At 40.3% G+C, this 18,281-nt stretch overlaps 1 protein-coding gene across 5 annotated transcripts in view; it reads right to left on the bottom strand.

Annotated features, from left to right (window-relative positions):
• ncoa6 (nuclear receptor coactivator 6) overlaps positions 1 to 18,281 on the bottom strand; it is a 48,940-nt gene that overhangs the window by 2,134 nt on the left and 28,525 nt on the right. For 3 of the 5 annotated variants that reach the window (XM_052031392.1, XM_052031394.1, XM_052031395.1), the window contains 6 exons: positions 16,686 to 16,813; positions 13,181 to 16,129; positions 7,542 to 7,595; positions 4,910 to 4,976; positions 4,221 to 4,257; positions 2,685 to 2,699 (listed from right to left, as the gene is read on the bottom strand). In XM_052031392.1, the coding sequence (XP_051887352.1) occupies positions 4,233 to 4,257; positions 4,910 to 4,976; positions 7,542 to 7,595; positions 13,181 to 16,129; positions 16,686 to 16,813 (3,223 nt within the window). In that variant the 3' untranslated portion in view covers positions 2,685 to 2,699; positions 4,221 to 4,232. Of the gene's footprint in view, positions 1 to 2,542; positions 2,700 to 4,220; positions 4,258 to 4,909; positions 4,977 to 7,541; positions 7,596 to 13,180; positions 16,130 to 16,685; positions 16,814 to 18,281 lie in introns of those variants that run through there. The other 2 variants (XR_007957585.1, XM_052031396.1) reach the window with 2 other exon arrangements.

Genomic DNA, 18,281 nt, shown 5'->3' with positions numbered 1-18,281 from the left:
AACAAAGCACTAAATTGGTATTGAAGTCAATTTTTAACCATCCCTTTCCTTCCTCTCCTGGACATCAGCTGGGACACAGACACTCGTTGGCTCCTTAAGTGCACATGTAGTTGAGAGCTCAGAGTGGCTCAAGGTAAACACCCAACATCGACACACGTGGACTTTATGGGGAAAGGAGTCACAAGCAATAAAAGGGAAAGGCATTCACAGGCAAATCTTGGAGGAAGGTCAGTCATGGAGGAAGGATAATCAGGCTAATTGGGGGAGCCATAACCTCAGATCACAACTCTGAAAAGACTGGATATGGGAATTATAGACTCAAGATGACTTTAGTTTGTGCAGTCCAATGGTACATGTATACCACTGTGGTTTGTACAGGTTACACACAACAGGGTGTTACACTGGTTAGCACAGAGTTCACCATGGACCAGAAGTGATTTTAAGCAGTCCCACAGTAGAACCTAGTGGATATACTGGGCCTTACCATTTAATCAAACAGAACCACAGGCAGATACTTGGAACAAACATTTGTACAAATCAGAAAATTCAATGCAAAATAGAATCCACTAACCATCGGCACCTTTAGGGAGTTAAGCCAGAACAGTCACCTTACTGGATACAGGAACTATGATCAAGTCCCTTGAGTACAAGGGATGTAGGAGAATACACAAGGAGGAAATTAGGAGGGCAAAAGGGGGCCATGAAATATCTCTGGCAGATAAGATAAAGGAGAATTCTAAAAGATTCCACAAGTATATTAAAAGCAAAAGGGTAACTAAGGAGAGAGTACATCCCCTTAAGAATCAGTGTGGTAATCCAAGTGTGGAGCCACAGGAAAATGGGACAGGGTCTTAAATTAACCCTTTTTGTCTGTACTTATATGAAGTACACAAAAGCAAGTGAGTTCAGGGGAGGGAACAGTGATGTTCTGAAGCACATCAACATTATGAAGGTGGTGATATTGTAGGTCTTGAAACACAAAGATCAATAAATCCCTTTGGGTCTCAGCAGGTAGTATCCTAGGATATTATGGGAAGCAAGGGAAGAGATTGCTGGGGCCTGGGCACAGATTTTTATATCTTCTTTAGCCGCAGGTGAAGGTACAGGAAGACAGTTCACGTAGTGCCTTTAAAAGGAAAGACAGCAGGAAGCCAGGCAACTACAGGCTTGAGCCAGTGGTGGGAAAGTTATTGAAAGAGGTTCTAAGACACACTATTTGCATTTGGAAAGGCAAGGGCTGATTAGGGATAGTCGGCATGGCTTTGTGCATGGGAAATTTTGTTTCACGAATTTGATCTGAGCTTTTTTAAAAAAAAGAGTGAAGATTGAGGGTAGACATTGTCTATATGATTTTAGCAAGGCCTTTGACAAGGTCCTGCATGTAGGCTAGTCCAGAAGGTAGAACAGAGGATCAAGGGTGAACTAGCATACTGGATACAAAACTGGCTTAGTGTTAGGAGGCAGAGAGTGGTAGTGGCTGTTGGTAGAGGGTGGTTGCTTTTCAGATTGTTGGCCTGTGGTCAGTGGTGTGCTGCAGTAATTAGTGCTGGGTCCCGTGTCATATATACTAATGATTTGAATGAGAATGTAGTGGTACCATTAGCAAGTTTGTGGATCACACTAAAATTGATGGTGTAGTAGAGAATGAAGGAGGTTGTGTAAGGTTACATGTTACAGTTCAACTAGAAAAGTGAGCACAGGAATGGCAGATGGAATTTAACTCAGATGAATGCAAAGTGATGGATTTTAGGAAGGTTAAACCAGGGCAGGACAATATACAGTGAATAGCAGGGTCCTGGGGTGTGTTGTTGAACAGAGAGACCTTGGGATATGTGCATAGGTTCCTGAAAGTGGCCAACAGGTGGACAGATGAAGACACATGGTATGCTTTACATCATTGGCCAGGCATTGAGTATAGTCTGGAAGTCATGTTACAATTGTACAAAGTGTTAGTTATAGACTACACTTGGAGTACTATGTGCAGTTCTGGTTGCCACACTATAGGAAAGATACAATTAAGCTAGAGATGGTGCAAAAAGATTCACAAGGATGTTGCCTGGATTGGAGGGCTTGAGTTACAAGGAGAGATTGGATAGGCTGGGTCCCTTTTCCGCAGAAGCAAAGGAGGCAGAGGGGTGACATGAGAGGTATGTGAAATTATGGGAGGCACAGACAGGCCAGTGCCCAAATAGGTTTCAAGGTGGGGGGTGGGGGGTGGGGGGGTGAGGTGGGGATGGTGGAAAGAGAAGATCTTAAAGGGGATCAGAGGGGTAAATTTTTCCACACAAAGTATTTGGTATCTGGAATGAGCTGTCAGAGAAGATGCTGGAGACAGGAAAAGTATTAAATTAAGAGGCATCTGGGACAGGTACCCAAGACAGAGGGATATGGAATTAATGCAGGCAAATTGGGATTAGCATAGATGAGCATGGAAGTTCAGCATAGATGTGATGGGCGGCAGGGCCCCTTTCTATGCTATACAATTCTATGACTCTACCGAAGTAGCAAGAACCTGGGAGTATTAAAGCAACACAAGAACTACCTTTCGTGCCCCCCGCTGTAGAGCCTGGTCGTGAAGGCCTTTTCCGTTGCCCATTTTCAGAAGATTCCTGAAGGGATGAACCCTCCTCTATCTCCTTTTCATTTTTTGAATTTTTTCTGGTAGGGCTTTTGGATTTCTCTAGAGTATTTTTGCTTCACTATCAAAAAAAAATAGAATGAGAAATATTTTAAAAACAAAGTGGAAATCCACCACAAAAAGCAAACACAATCATTTTAAGATGCAATTTATGGTTGCAGTCATAACAGTGGAGATTCCACTTCTAGGATCTAATGTTTCCCACCTTTGTCTTAAAAACACAGCTTTGATTTTTCACGTAAACAGGACCACAACTATTACTTCAACAATTGGTGATAAATGGTAGGGTAACTTTTAGCACAATGGCCCTAATAGACTCTGCCACCAATTGGACCAGGATTCGCGTGAGGGCCTCTTGACCATAATACTCCATAGTAAAGGAATCACTTAAGCAGAGGCCAAATACTTCACCACAAGACAATAAGCCAGTCTCTCCTCAGCTGCCCTTGGGAATCTCTCTTTTCTCTCAACTTAAAGGGGAACAAATCTGAATGACCCATCCAACTGGTGACAATGACTTTAGATCTTGACATGTCCAAAGCCAACTCTAAGTTTGATGTAAATGAAAAGAACTTTGAGCCAGAACACAGCCATTTAAGGATGCTTCATCATAGCATGGAACTGTGTTTATTTTTAAAATATAAATCAAACATTTACAGAATCCCTGTTTTGCCTGCAGTTAACATTTGCCTTTTCTCATCATTAGACTACAATATTTGAGTTTAATCAACAATTTAAAAAAATCCGTAAAAGGAATTCAAAACTATTGTTCCAAAAAAAAATCCTTAAACTTAAGAATTCAGCTGTTCAATGTAGCATTAGAGCCTTCAATCTAGAAAAGCTCCAAATCTCTGCTGGGTCACCAGTGGTGGGCTGAGAAATTGGGTAGTTATTTTGTATGGACAATTTAAAGGAAACCTACAGAGCTAAGGGTGGTAATGAACAGGTTGCTGCTACTTCTTCAGACAACTGGAGAATGAAATCATTATGGAGAAAGGAATGAAAACAGTAAAATTGATTAGTCCAGAAACAACTGATCAAATAATTGATGCTCATTTTGACTGGTCCATTTTAAAATCAGAATCCTTTTAATGGAAAAAATGCATTCTACCCCCCCCCCACCACCCCCAAATGAAAATTCAAAAGTTACGTGTGTGGATTAGATGTGTAGCTTGATGTCCTAGGTATTGTTACTTTAGTTTTTAGAACACTTCGTGGAATTTAAGTTAAGGATCCTTTATTCCAATAAAGTGGAGGTTAAATTAAATACTGAAATTCTTTCACTATTAAATAAAGCTAATACAGTGTAAAGCAAAAGTTATATCCTTTACAGTATAATGTATTAACCTGATTTATACCAGTTTCACATATCTGGCTCAATGACATTTGATTTATGGAAGCCAGTTACCTCCAAAACTAGGAACATATTTATGCCTAAATGCAATGCTTTCAATATATGTGGGGAATTTAGATCACAGCTTTCTGCACTAGAAAATTCTCAATCATTGTTTAAACTGAAAACTGCAATGTTGACATCTCTAACACTGAATTTCTTTACATTAATAATAGTATATATACCTACCTCTGACCCACTTCATTCGCAACATTCAAGTCTTCTCCTACACACACAAAAAAAATTTTGCTTAATGAAACATGTCATTTTAACTGCAAAATGCTCATTTTAAAAGTCCTTTCATAGCTGTCAACCAGCAATCCACTTTCGACAAGGATAGAGACAAAATGGGGAGAATGAAAAGAGGAAAACCCAACAAAAGTCCGCAAGGAGTAGGCTGTAAGGCCCACTGAGCCTGACCGACCTCTCAATAACATGGCTGACCATGGAGGCTAAACCATGGTGTAGAAGTTCAGAGCCAACTTAAATGGCATCTCAGTGTTGCCCTTACAGTCCACCAGGTGGTTTGTTAGTTTGAAACCCACCAGTGAGAATCCCAAGCAATCATTTGCTTCCATCCTAACTTGAGACCCCCACTGTTGCTTTAGCTGAGACCAGCTACTCATTATAGACCAGGGATCAAAAATAAAACCCGTAATTGTTCAGACTAGATGGATGTAGCATTGTAGCATCAGGGGAAGTTCTTGTGAAAAGTTTTTGATGCAAAATGGATCTCAGTGTTAAACTGCCATGTTAACATGTTTCAAGTACATATGAATCATTACAATAAAGTGATTGGCTGTAAAGGATTGTACCACTGCGAGGATCATATCTTGTATTCATCTACTTGGAGATTAATGTTTTGAATGTGATCTTACCATTTTTCACCGTGGTCCCTTGTTGCACTGAACCTGGGCGATATTTGCTCTGGAACAACTGGAGGTGCTGAAAACAAAAGACATATTCTTAAAATAATAAATAGCCTGCTGGACGTTCAGGCAGGATTATACCAAGAATACATTTTTAATCACTGAAGCATGAGAGCCAAGGTAACAAGCAAATGCATTATTAGATGCAGTTTTTCACATCCCCGCACTCAGAAGCACTTTTGAAATGTAGCTATTAAGGCCGGCAAACACAGGAATCAATTTGCAAATTGAAAGGCCTCATGAGTCACTCTTAATGAACCATTAATAGCAGGAACAGAGACAAGTAATTTCCCCTTCAGTCACTCTTTGGTATTTTACACAGATGTGTTGCATAACCTCAAGTTTTGTCCTATCCCACCCACTTTCAACTTATTAGCTTACCGTTATGTGTTCATGGGATGTGTACGTTGCTGGCAATGCTAGCATTTCATGCCCACCCCAAGTTGCCTCTAAATAGTAAAGAATCAACCACATTGGTGGACTTGGAATCATCCAAAGGCCAGATTAGAAAGAGTGAGGTGGATATTTGTAACAATCCAGTAGTTTCACATTTGCCATTAACGAGACAAAACCTTTTTTGTACTGGTATTTTACTTTCTTGAGATACCATAGTTGGATTCAAATTCAAGTCTCTGGATCAATGGCCCAAAACCCCCACTACTAGATGAGGAACTTTACTACATCAAGATACCCCCAATTTTAACCAACTTGCTTTTTCTTTCCCAGTTCTAAACCAAGGATATTCCTCCTGAAATGTTAACTATTTCTTTTCACAGAAGCTGCCTGACCTGCTGAGTTTTTCCAACATTTTCTGTTCTCATGGTCAATTCTGTTGTTTGGAGGACAAATATCAACTTTGGTTTAGCACATCTTCTGGAAGTTCTGTCTTTCAACTATGAGCATCTCCATCAGATTTACACAGTTAAGTTTCAACGGGGCTCAAAGTTTAGGTTATGATCGAGGTTACGAAATTTGCAGGTTATTTTAATTTTTGTAGTGTCTTTCATCTTGGAGATGGTGACCACCATGACTGAGCTCAACAATCAACTGCTGCAGCTAGGGGATAATGTTCAATTGGAGGATTGAAGTCTGCCACGCAGTCATGCTGCACGCACCAAATGGCTGATGAAAAATAATAGCCACTGATTGTCAGTTATCATATAAAAATACACACGGCACTGAAGTCTCTAACATATGATCTTGTAAAATTACACATTTGGTGGGAAGACTTGTTTAAAAAAAAATTCATTGCCTGCTTTTGTCAGCCAAGGCAGGAGAAATACAAAAACATAAATAGGAGCAGGAGGAAGGCATCTGGTCCATTGAGCCTGCTCCACCATCCTGCCTTTTCCCAATAACCCTCAATTCCCCTACTATGCAAAAGTCTACCCAACTGCGTCTTAAATATCTTCAATGAGGTAGCCTCTACAGCTTCCTTGGGTACAGAATTCCACAGATTCACTATTCTCTGGGAAAGCAGTTTCTCCTCATCTCTGGTCTAATCCCCCGAATCTTAATACTATATCCCCTAGTTCTAGTCTCACCTACCAGTGGAAGCAACTTTCCTGCCTCTATCTTATCTATCCCATTCATAATTTATGATGCTTCTACAAGATCCCCTCTCATTCTTCTGAATTCCAGCAAGTATAGTCCCAGGCAATTCGATCTCTCCTCATAGGCTAAACACCCTCATCTCTGGAAGGGAAATAGTAGAGCACACTCCCACAGAAAAAGAGAAGTCTTTTTCCACTCCCACATGGAAAAGATGCTGCAAATTCCTTTCTTCAACAGATGTCAGGTGATACCAGTAGCTTGATTCTCCAACGCATTCCTGCCATTTACCACATCAACAGAACAGAGAATCAACCGCAGGTCGAACAGTTCACTAAAATAAGCCTTCAAATTCTTTTTGCTTGGTGCAAGTTTGCTGTCAAAATGAAGACAAAGCTATAGCCAGATCTGCATGATCCATACCATAACCTGCATAAGAACAAAGGTCACTCTAGATACTTGACTGACCACGATTCAGAAAAGAATACCTTGGGGTCATGTAAGTGAGAATAGGTGAAGTGGGGCAAAGAGACGGATGGGAATGTTCTGAAAGCCAGCATTACTTTGATGAACTGAATGGCCTCCTCCCGTATCATATGAACACGAGGAATGCACTATGGGAGGGTCAGACCGAAAGTAAGCCTCAGTCAAACGAAATCCAAGGCCAACTCACCTTGGGGACATTCTAAAGTCTTTTTGTTCTCTCCCTCCTCCCACCCATTAGTTATGCTTAATGCTCAAATGAATATCCTTCATTTCTGGGATATGGACACATTTAACTCAAAAACTGATGTTGAAACTAGTGAAAATTCAGTATTAAATTGCCATCTTTAGCCTATAATATGTGGTAATGCAATCCACATTGTGGGGAAGCATTACTGTTATGAGGAAATATTACTGATGAGCTTCCATTTTTATTTGAAATTTATATTCCATGGGGGCTCAGTTTGAGGTATTCTTAACTAAAAGATTAGTAGCCACAAGGAACTTAATACAGTGTACACAAAAGATTAAAACCTCAGTTACTTACTTGTGGCTGGCAGTCCTGTGTCCAAATGTTCCAAAGACTCTTTTCTTTGCTCAACTATCGAAAGAGAAAATGCAGAAAAATAGTAGATGGGATGCCAATGCTTTTAGACATTAATGGAAACTATGTTACTGCAAGTAATGCGAATTGGAATCACATAAATTTTTAATTGAAAACCCAATGGGAAACTTTGCATGCACAAAAACATTTAGTAATATTTACACTGGCTGCCGTCAGTATACGATAGGCAGGGTACTATTAGCTTAATAATAACTTAAGCTGTTGCAGTACATTGGTCATTGATTACTGTCACTGATTTAACAGTAGTTCAACCCAAAATTTCATTTAAGAATTCCCAATTCCAGTAACAATAGAGGATGGAAGTGAATTCCAATTTTGTCTCCAATAGGAATGGGGAAAATAAAGATAAGTGACCTTGGCCTATTCTGTGGGCAATTATCATCTGACTGTACTGGTAGAAGTTTATTTAACAATTCAGTTTTGTGCAGAAACCAAAGACTGACGGCTAATGAGAGATTTAATATAAAAATTTCAGAATTTTTGATTAGAATAGAAAGGGGGAAATTGTTTCCACTGACAGGAGAGTCGGTGATTACAGGAACCAGTGTAATAGAAAAGATGAGAAGTTTTTTTGCGGCATGATATTATGATCTGGAATGTACTGTCTGAAAGAGGTGAAAGCAGATTTAACAGTAACTGTCAAAACAAAATTGGTTGCATCCTTGAAAAGGGAAAAAAAGAAATCAGAATTATGGAGAAGCAGAAGGGGAATTGTCTCCTTCTATGATGTACAATTGCATGGAACTGGATCATATATTTTTTTTAAAAAAAGAGACAGATGCTGGAAAGTGGAGCAGAAAAAAATAACAAACTGCTAGAGGAACTCAGCAAGTAGAGCAACACCTGAAGAGAGGGGAAAGGAATTATCGATGTTTTGCAATGAAACCCTGCACCAGGACAGCGTGACGAGGCAAGGTGGCTGGTATAAAGAGAAGGGGTGACACAGGAGCCAGAAGGTGGACCAAGGAGGATGACAGACAGATGGAGCCAGGTGGGGGAGGGTGAAGTTGGAAATACAGGCTTGGAGGGTGATAAGCAGGGGCACAAAGGCTACAAGTGCTGGAATCTGTTAAGTAAGGAAAATGATAATGGGAACCATTAAGGTAGAGATGCGGTGGGAGAAGTGTGTGGACTTGAGACCTCAACCTATCTGTCCTCTGATTCCTCCACTCCCCCCCACTGGTTCTATCTGCCCTTCCTCTTTCCCTTAATGGTGCCAATTATCATTTTCCTCACATCATAACCTGTGCGTCCATAAGGCCATGAAGACATAGGAGCAGAATTAGACTATTAGGCCCACTGAGTCTGCTCCACCATTCCACAAATTCACCCCCCTCTGGCTGAAGAAATTCTTCCCCATCTCAGTTTTAAAGGGATGTCCCTCTATTCTGAGGCTGTGCCCTCAGATCCTAGACTCCCTAATGGAAACATCCTCTCCACGTCTACTCTATCCAGGATCCCCGCTTATCACCTTCCAGCAGCTATCCCCACCTTCACTCTCCCCAATGTGGCACTTTTGTCCAGCATCCTTCCATGATTCAGCTGTCAGCCCCTGCCTCAAGCCTCCCCTCTGGTCCTGATGCAGGGTCTTGACCTGAAGCATCAACAATTCCTTGCCCCCTCCCCACCCCCACAGAAGCTGATCAACCCACTGAGTTCCTCCAGCAGTTTTTTTTGCTTCATTTTCTTTTTAGTCAGTAAACTTGCATGTTTGAAAGCTAAATAAGGGTCCAAGTTATGGAAAAATTAGAAAAAATTCCAACAGGAAGAATATGTTTTGATTCAGTAAATGATTCACTCATAGGGAGATAAAGTCACTATTAAGTATAGGTTCTGTCACCTCTCTGCCACCCGAGCTGCCTCAATTAAGACATCAGTCATTCAAAATTACCAGTAGTCAATGTTCCAGACATTACCATTGTTGTCACTTGTGATTTAGTATTTTTTGTTTTTTTTATTTCAGATTCAGCATCCAAAATATTTTGCTTTTGTACAATTTTTGCCTTGATTTGTCTGAAAAATGGGTGGGGAGGGGAGGGGAAAGGAATGATGTATGCTATTAAAATACAGGGTAATATCAGTGCAAAGAGAATTTTTGGTCAAATTTGAATTGTAGCTGTAGATTACCCACACTGTTGCAATCTTCCTCTGAATTTGTTTTTGCACTCGATTCTTTAATACCCATCTCAATTTAGCTGTCGAGTGTTATGGCTATGCCAGGAAGACACTATCCTTTGACCCAGCCCTTTTGTCTACTCAGCTCTCTATTGCAATTAGCTACCAGCAGCTTTATCAGCAAACGTCAGAACAGATGTACTGGCAGAGGTTAGATATAGATGTGGAGCTCCTGATAGGATTGTACTGGAAAGAAAAGCTGTGTTGTCACGGCCCATTAAAGGGTTTGCTGTGGGGCATGTGGTATTGGTTTATTATTGCCATGTGTACCGAGATATAGTGGAAGAAGTTTTGCATGCCATCCATACAGATAATTTCAAAACACAAGTACTTACGGTGGTACAAGGGAAAAGAGGGTGCATGTAGTATTCTAAGTAGTTCTTCCCAAGCATGAAGCAGCACTAATGATCTTTAATTAAATAAGAGTTGCCTCAATGGGTTTTACTTCTATTTCAAATGGAGAGATCTCTGTGGATGATCCAGAACCACTTAAAATTGTTTTACAATACAGCTACACAATTAAAAATATTGCTGGGCCTTTGCAAATTTAAAGTTATAAACTGAGTGATCAGCAATCCTCTTACATATTTGTATACAACAGGTACGCCAATTTTAGTTGTAGAGTGGGGCTGGGGTAGATAAATTTTTTTAAAAAATGACTGGAGTTTGATATCAAATTGATATCAAGAGCAATACACAAAATGCTGGAGGAACTCAGCAGGTCAGGCAGTATCTATGGAGGGAAATAAACAGTCGACATCTCAGGTTGAGACCCTCCTTTAGGACCCGATGAAGGTTCTCGACCCGAAACATCAACTGTTCATTTCCCTCCATAGATGCTGGACAACATCCAGTGTAGATCTGTTGAGTTTCTCTGGCATTTTGTGTATATTGCTCCAGATTCCAGCATCTGCAGAATCTTGTGTCTTGTCCTTGATATGAAGAGGCCCATTTTACATTTGTTGCTCCTTGCATGGGCATTCTTAAAATCCCAACCTCTTGTGAAATACATGTTCAGCCTTTCTCCAAATGGTAATCTTCTAGCCACATGGTCAGGGACAACAGCAGACAAGAGGTGTTGGAAAAATAGTATCCTCCAATAGAGATATCTTCTAGCACCCAGACAGAAGCAATGCCACAGTGAACTGGGCCAAAAGGAAGTGGAAAAATGTTAAAACTAGACTGAAAGCTGCAACAATTCAAGCCAAGTTAACATCTGATTACCTTCCAAGGGAAGAATAGATCAGATAAAGAGGGAGACATGAGAAGAATCAGAATTGCCAGCTAGAAGTGGAGAAATAAAACTCATTTAAGGTAGAAAACAATAAATTCAAAGAATTTGGGTGAAAATTTCTTTGCCTGGAGTGGTTGCAATGTGGAACTCACTATTACAACGAATAACTGAGATAAGTAGTGTGTGTACTGAGGTGAAGCTAGTTAGGTACATCAAGAGCAGGTTATATTGATGGGGGCAGATGTGGCATGATGGGAAAAAGCTTGTGGAGCTCAGAAGTCCCATGTACCACTGGACCAAATGGCCTGGTTCTACACTGGATGTTGTCCAAAATTGACTATTTATTAACATTACTCCCTAAATTGGAGCAGCACTAGTACTATGTACATCCGATCCTTAATTAGAGCTGCACTAGTACTTTAGAAGGATATTTTGTGTGTTTAAGATGGAACCAAACTGTTCCATCCATAAAACTCCAAAATACAAATCTTGTTAAGGGCCTTCTTTGCTTATCCTAACTCTCACTGGCATACAACCATTTGACCATTATGTATACATCAAGATATGTTAAAGCAATCTAAAACCAATACGCACGTTCTAAATATTTGACTAACTTTTCCTTAAGAGGTAGTAGTCACTACTCATACTATTTCCTGCAACAAAGCCTTTCTTGCTCCACTAATCTTCTTGCCGCAGAAAAAAGTTCTGACTTCTGTTCACCGGCAATTTTACAAGGATGGCCTATCATTTCTCCAAAGAAAGAAGTTTGTATTCATCCAATTCAAGCCCTTCTGCAGGTTAAAAGCCTTGTTCTACTGTTCCACTGGAAATAGCACTACTATTATCTTCTCATTATCATTGATTTAAGTGCTTTTCCTACAGTAGTGTTTTAAATGTCACTGGTGTCTAATTATGACTGAATGATTGTGTCTTTGGACACTTTCATCCACATGCATTGAAATCTTTTGTGGTAACATTGGCTCCAGCACCAACCAGTGGAGAAATTTAAGAATTGCATAATAGCATTCTTTGATGAAGCAGGGAATCCAACTTCAAAAGCCAATCACCTCATCATATCTATGTTCTTATTATTCAGGACGATTGAAAATTTATGCACATAAGCCTGGAATCATTCAATAGTTGGGACTGGTGGGGTAGACTACATATTTGAGTAATTAAATAAGATTGGCCTGAATGACTATTTGTTAATAATGGATTTTGCCAGACACAGGAAGTCTTTATTAGTAAGGGCATTATCAGTCATTAAAGCACCGACTAACCTGTGAATACAAAACACTGGTTTGAAGAGTAATTCACTGGCTGTAAAACCAAACCCTAGGGAAGTGAAAAATACCTACATTCAAGCTTATAAACTGCTGGAGGGATTACTGCATGGTCTGAGGTTCTGCCTTTTGGTTGAATAGATCAAGGGTCACCAGCAGTCCTCTCAGGCAGATATTAAAGAGGTCACCCCATTATCTGAATAGCTGGATATTCTGGCAAATATTTATCACACAACATTTGAATCTTTGTTAGTAATACTCGATGTTTATGGGACCTTTGTGCACAAAATGGCTGTTTTTCCCCCTGCAGCACAACAGTGAATGAACTTTAAAAATATTTAATTGGCTTGAATTGGAATGCTCCAAGGTTGCAAAAGACACTACACTAATCTCCATTCTCTTTCAAGAATTAACTAGGTAAAAAAAAAAATCACTGATACTTGTTTAAAAATTCTGCTTTTGGATAAAATGGTAGAGGACATTCAAACAGTGACCAAAAGAAATTGTACAATGATCTCCACAGATTTGGTAATTAAAACACTGATGGTTTAGAAAATGCATGCAACAATATAGAATAATTTGGATTAGTCTGGCATAACATTGCCAATTTTGCTTTCTATTCTCAAGATAGCTAATAAGCTTTTAGATGGCTCAAAAATCAAAACATGCAGTACCAAGCTGAGTAGTGTGACAGATTATGCTCCACTGGTACAGGGATGATTGATCTTAAATTTAGAAGCAACTCAAAGATGTAGACATGGTGGTTAAAACTATAGTCTACTTAAAATTATAACAAATAAGACTATGTGCTGATGCTTACTTAATTCACACAGAATTCTGCAAACACATGCACAGTACCAATTAGATACCTGTATTTGGTAGGTGTTCTTTATCTGTTCCCACTTTCTCTGCTGACGAACAACTTCCCTCAGATTGAGAGACTGCAAGACTGCTATCACCAACAGGTACTACAGATTCAGGCTCAGGGTTCTGGGGGCTGGCAGCTGATGTGACATTGCTTTGAGAAGTGCTATTCAATGTACTTGCAGGTGAGGAAACAGAGACAGAAGAAGTAGAGCTGCTAGTTGTACCAAGGGTGATGTTAACAGAAGTGCCTATATCTGGTTGACTAGCTGGAGAAGAAATATTGGCCTGATTGGTTTCTGTAGGAGGAACTTCTCCTTCAGGATTACCAGAAAGTGCTGCTTTTGGTACCTGATCATCAACACCTGGGGAAGCCAATTCAGATACTGCTGGGTCATCTTTTTTATCTGGGGATGCCTTCTGACATGCCTTGGTCATAAGGAACTGACCAATTTTATCTACTTTCCCTCTTCCTTTGTTGGATGATATTGGACTTCGCCTACTACTATTAGAGCTACCTGGGCTAGCTGAAGTAGGTGACGTTGCAACTGCAGTTGCGTGGGATGAAGCTGAAGAGCTTTGGTCAACCATGCCGTTATTCTGAAGAGACTCACTGAGGTTGAAGTCTGCAGCTGGCCTGTGAGGAGATGGTGAGGAGATGTTTGGAGGAGCCGGAGAGGTGGAAGGTGGCTGAACTGGGGATGCAGATGACCTCTGAACCAGCATTCTACTCGTTGGTGCAGAAGAGTTAATGGAGCTATTAACAGGTGGGGTAGTTGAAACTGCTGAGCACGATGAACTCTGAGCAGTGTGAGATACCTGGATTACAGTTACAGACTGGGGTACCAATGAAGAAGTTGAAGGTAAAGTTACTTTAGGAACGGTGGTTGATTGAGATAACAAAGGTTCTTTAACAACCTGGAATACAGATGTATTTATAAACACAGGTGCAGTGATGAATGCTGGCTGTGAACCTGTCTGTACCATTGGCTGTACCTCAGATACCACTTTATTACCCAAGGGTGGCATTGTGACTACAGATGAAACAACTGTAGGCTGGGACTGAGTCTGTGCAGGTGCAGTTACATTGCTTGTCGATTTAATGGGACTGGAACTCAAAAACACTGTAATTGGATTTGACGCAGAAATAGATGCAGACACTACTGGTGTGGGCACCATGGCTGGACCACTCTGAGTCACATTAATGTTTAATTCTCCTGCTTCCTGTCGAATTGGGGCTAAGCCACTGTCACAAACAACTTGTGCCGATGCACTAGGAATTTCCTTAACAGGTTCATCTGGTGTTACTGCTTTCTCTTTATCTCCAGAAGGTATAAGTTGTTCCATTTGATTGGAACTAGTGGTCTTAATGGTAGCACCAGGACTACCAGAAGTGTCCAGAAGTTGATTAAGCGAAATAGGAATCTCTCTTAAAGGTGGTAGGCTTTTCTCATCTCCACGTCCACCAGGTCTACTGGTATCCGGTGGCTTAATTCCCTTTTTTATTTGAATCTCAGAACCATTTTTCTTCTCCAATTTGTTTACGTTTTGAGGATTGCATTCAAATGTCATCTGTTCCTTGTTACTGGAGACCTGCTTCAACACACTGTTGCCAGACAAAGGTGGACCTTCCTTGCTTTCTTCAGGATTGTTAGCCAAAATTCTGATAGAAATTGGTGGATTTGGAGTACTTGGAACTGCATTGCTAGGATCACTCAAACTTCCAGAATTTGACAGAACTTGTGCAGCATTTGTTAGAATGTTCTTTTGTACATCCATGTTTGGTATGATGGCTGGGTTCTGCTGAAGGGTCAGGACTGATTTCAAGCCTTTCCCACTTTGTCTACCTGAACTTTGACCAGTTTTTCTACTGGACCCAGTGCTGGCTCTCCTGCTAGTACTAGGACTTGCACGTTTCCCAGTAACCTGTTTTGCCGAACTGACTATAACCGAATCCAGTTTATTTGCTTGTGATGCTGTGGAAACAGATGAGTTGGTAGCAAGGGGAGGAATGCTGGTTGGGGCCTGTCCAATCGCTTTCAGAGTAGTTGGGTTTAGTCCCTGTTGATCAAAGCCTCTATTTAGAGGGGGCTGCCGAGGAGGCAAGAGAATGTTGATTTGAGGAGGAAAAAGACCTGCAATAGAAGCATTCAACCTTTCAGGCGATAAACTTATCTCAGAAGGTTCTGTGCTGGGTGGTCTACTGGTGGGTGTGTGGGGAAAGTAGGGCCTGGGGCTTGCTCGATTTGGTGTTTTTGGTCTCGAGGTCTGTGTAGTAGTAGTAGTATTGTTGTTAGGAAAATGAATGTTGTGACCGCCTTGTAAAGGAAGAGGTCCCTGCTGCTGCGGACTTGCACCTTGCGGTGTTGGGATTTGAGAATGTCCAGGCTTAGTCCCAGTGATGAGCACTTGGGTCGGTAGGGGAACAGGTTGTGGCCCTGGATTTACTTGGGCCCCAGTGGAAAGTGAAAGTTCAGTTCCTATTCCATCAGGATGATGTGCAGCTGGATTTCCTTCCTCGGGGACTGATGATGGGATGTTTTGAATATTTTCCTGAAAAGTCATCTTCCTTAGTGTGTTGCCAGCTTGATGGCCAACTAATAAAGGCATCCTCGATTTATCTGGTGATGGTGGCACTCCACTCTGGCCAGGCAAGCTTACCATGACTGCTTTATTACCAGCTGTGGTCATTGGCATTCTTGACGCATCTGGAGTTAAGGTTGTTTTTGATGGAAGTGTATTAGGGGTCATCGGAATCCTAATTGATTTTGCTGAGTCCGACTGTTGTTGTTGCTGTTGTTGTTGTTGCTGCTGCTTCATCATCAGCATCATCATCATCTGCTGCTGCTGCTGCTGTTGTTGTTGAGGTGGTTGCTGTTGCTGCTGAGAGTGTTGGATGGATTGAATAGTTGTCTGCTGTAGTGCTCTCTGATCAACTGCCTGCAAATGGAATCCTGCATGGAATACATGAAACAGAGACTTGATAACAAGCAACCTGCCAAATCATTACAACTTGCAAAGAATTTCCTCAGCAAACAGAAATCATTTGATCCATGAATAGTGATTACTTTGTGGTTAGGTTCTTTAAACCATGGTTTTTTTGGGGGGGGGGGGGGGGAAAGAGAAGAGAAATATTGGTAGTGTTTGGTGGCAAAGAGATTGAAGAGAAAGTCACTAACAAATTTTAATTGTAAAAGGTATTTATGCCACTTAACTGAAAAAACTGAGGATAAAGCTTGGGGTGAAATATTATCCTAAAATATAACTGAGAACTTGAGAAATTCAGATGTTACTGAACAGTTTTAATGAATGAAATTTCAAAACTCAAAAGTTAAAAATATATGCCCATCCAGAAAAACCTTTCCCTGCTGCATTAAAATAGGTGCTATCCAAAACAATGAAACACTCAGTAAATCTGTTGCCATCTGAAGGACAATGCTTTCTGGTTTTATTTCAGATATGCAGAAAAATAAAGTTGTATGTAAAAAGCCCCAAGCCTCTCTTACTTACCAGCAGATCGATTTGCAAATTCAGACAACTTGTTGGCTGCTGGATCAATTCCAACACCCTGTTCTCCTGTCATTTGTTGTGGTTCTCCATCATCTAGCCCTGGCTGCATCTGACGGGTATCTGAAATCCTACAATAAGTAATAATGTTTTAATTATGCCATACACGTAATGGCATTACTCCAGAGAACTGCATTTCAGAGATCCTGTTTAAATTGGCTGTACGAATTGCATCTTGTGGTTTATGAATTGATTTAATCTGCAATCTGAGGCCATGGTATCAGAGGTACACTAATACCATGGCTGCCAAGTGGAGATTAAGTCCATTTACTATAATGCATCATAAACCACAAATTGCAATTCATACAGCCAACTTAAGATGGTCCAAATGGGGAAGACTTGGAGAATAAAAACTATAGTCCAAACCAATCCTACCAGCCACAAAAATAAGACGTTTATGACTCAATAGCGAGCAGGGGTGGAGGGGGAGAAAAAGGAAACCACAAGTAACAGGTTTGCACCAACTTTAAAGGCTGTGCGCAGACTGGTAAGAGAAAAAAAAGATGCACAAACTGTAGAAAACTAAATTATGGAAAGATACTGAAAGCCTAAAGACAAATTATTGGCCTGGACTTGGCAGTGTTATTACAATGCACAGAAGAGGAAGTGTGTGAAATCAACTTAAAACACACACACAGAAAAAAAAAATCAGCAACAGTTTGTTCTTGCGAATATGCAGACAGAATACTGTGAACTACAAAACAATAATCAGCTTAAGCAGTTGCAGGGACATCATTAAATTATTAATAGGAGAGGGTAAATTGAAAGCATTGCATAACTGCACATTAAATTGTTTCTCCAAACAGTATTGCTGAGCTAAATACATTAGCTTTTTCTTTAGAAAGCTCAAGAATAATTACTCTTTTTCCCCATTAATTCAGTTACATTAAACAGGGATGTTAAAAAAAAAACCACTGCTAGTCACTTAACCAAACAGATACAAAAACCTCACCCAATTCTCACCCAAATCAAAAAAAGTTGTAGATTCCAAATTTACTTAAATTGAGAAAATAACAGTTCATTGTAGTGCTGGGCAAGAACTGAATGCATCATCTACCAGATGAGCTTTTTATCCTCAAGTAGAGGAAAAAGTCCAAAGCAACACTATGAGAACAAATCTGATCACTCTTCTCTATTTCTGACATGCAAAGTGGTTGTTGCATTTCAACTATTTCAACAATGACTACACTTCAGTTCAGTTTACTTGCTGAGATTTTTGGGACATTCTGGATGTTACAAAATACGGTTTACTTTTCTGAAAAGGAAAGTCCAACATTTCTGACAATGGATTTACCTCCACCAGTTAATTCGGAAGGCAGACAATTTCAGACTAAATAATACAACTTGTTGGAAGAGGAAGTACAGTGGCACCATCTACGCTTCTAAGAAATTAGCTCTATTGCTTCTGACAATCCAATCTACCTCAATGTGTTATCCCTGAGAAACTGAAGTACAAAGTAAAGAGTCAACCTACCGTAAAACAAAGTTCTACAATTTAAAATAAATTAGCAATTTGATAGCATCGTCTTCCAGCAAGAT

Source organism: Pristis pectinata, chromosome 16, assembly GCF_009764475.1.
Source record: "Pristis pectinata isolate sPriPec2 chromosome 16, sPriPec2.1.pri, whole genome shotgun sequence".
In the NCBI taxonomy this organism is placed as follows: Eukaryota; Metazoa; Chordata; class Chondrichthyes; order Rhinopristiformes; family Pristidae; genus Pristis; species Pristis pectinata.
The sequence above is the reverse complement of the archived record's forward strand: the minus strand, read 5'-3'. Positions and strand labels throughout refer to the sequence as shown.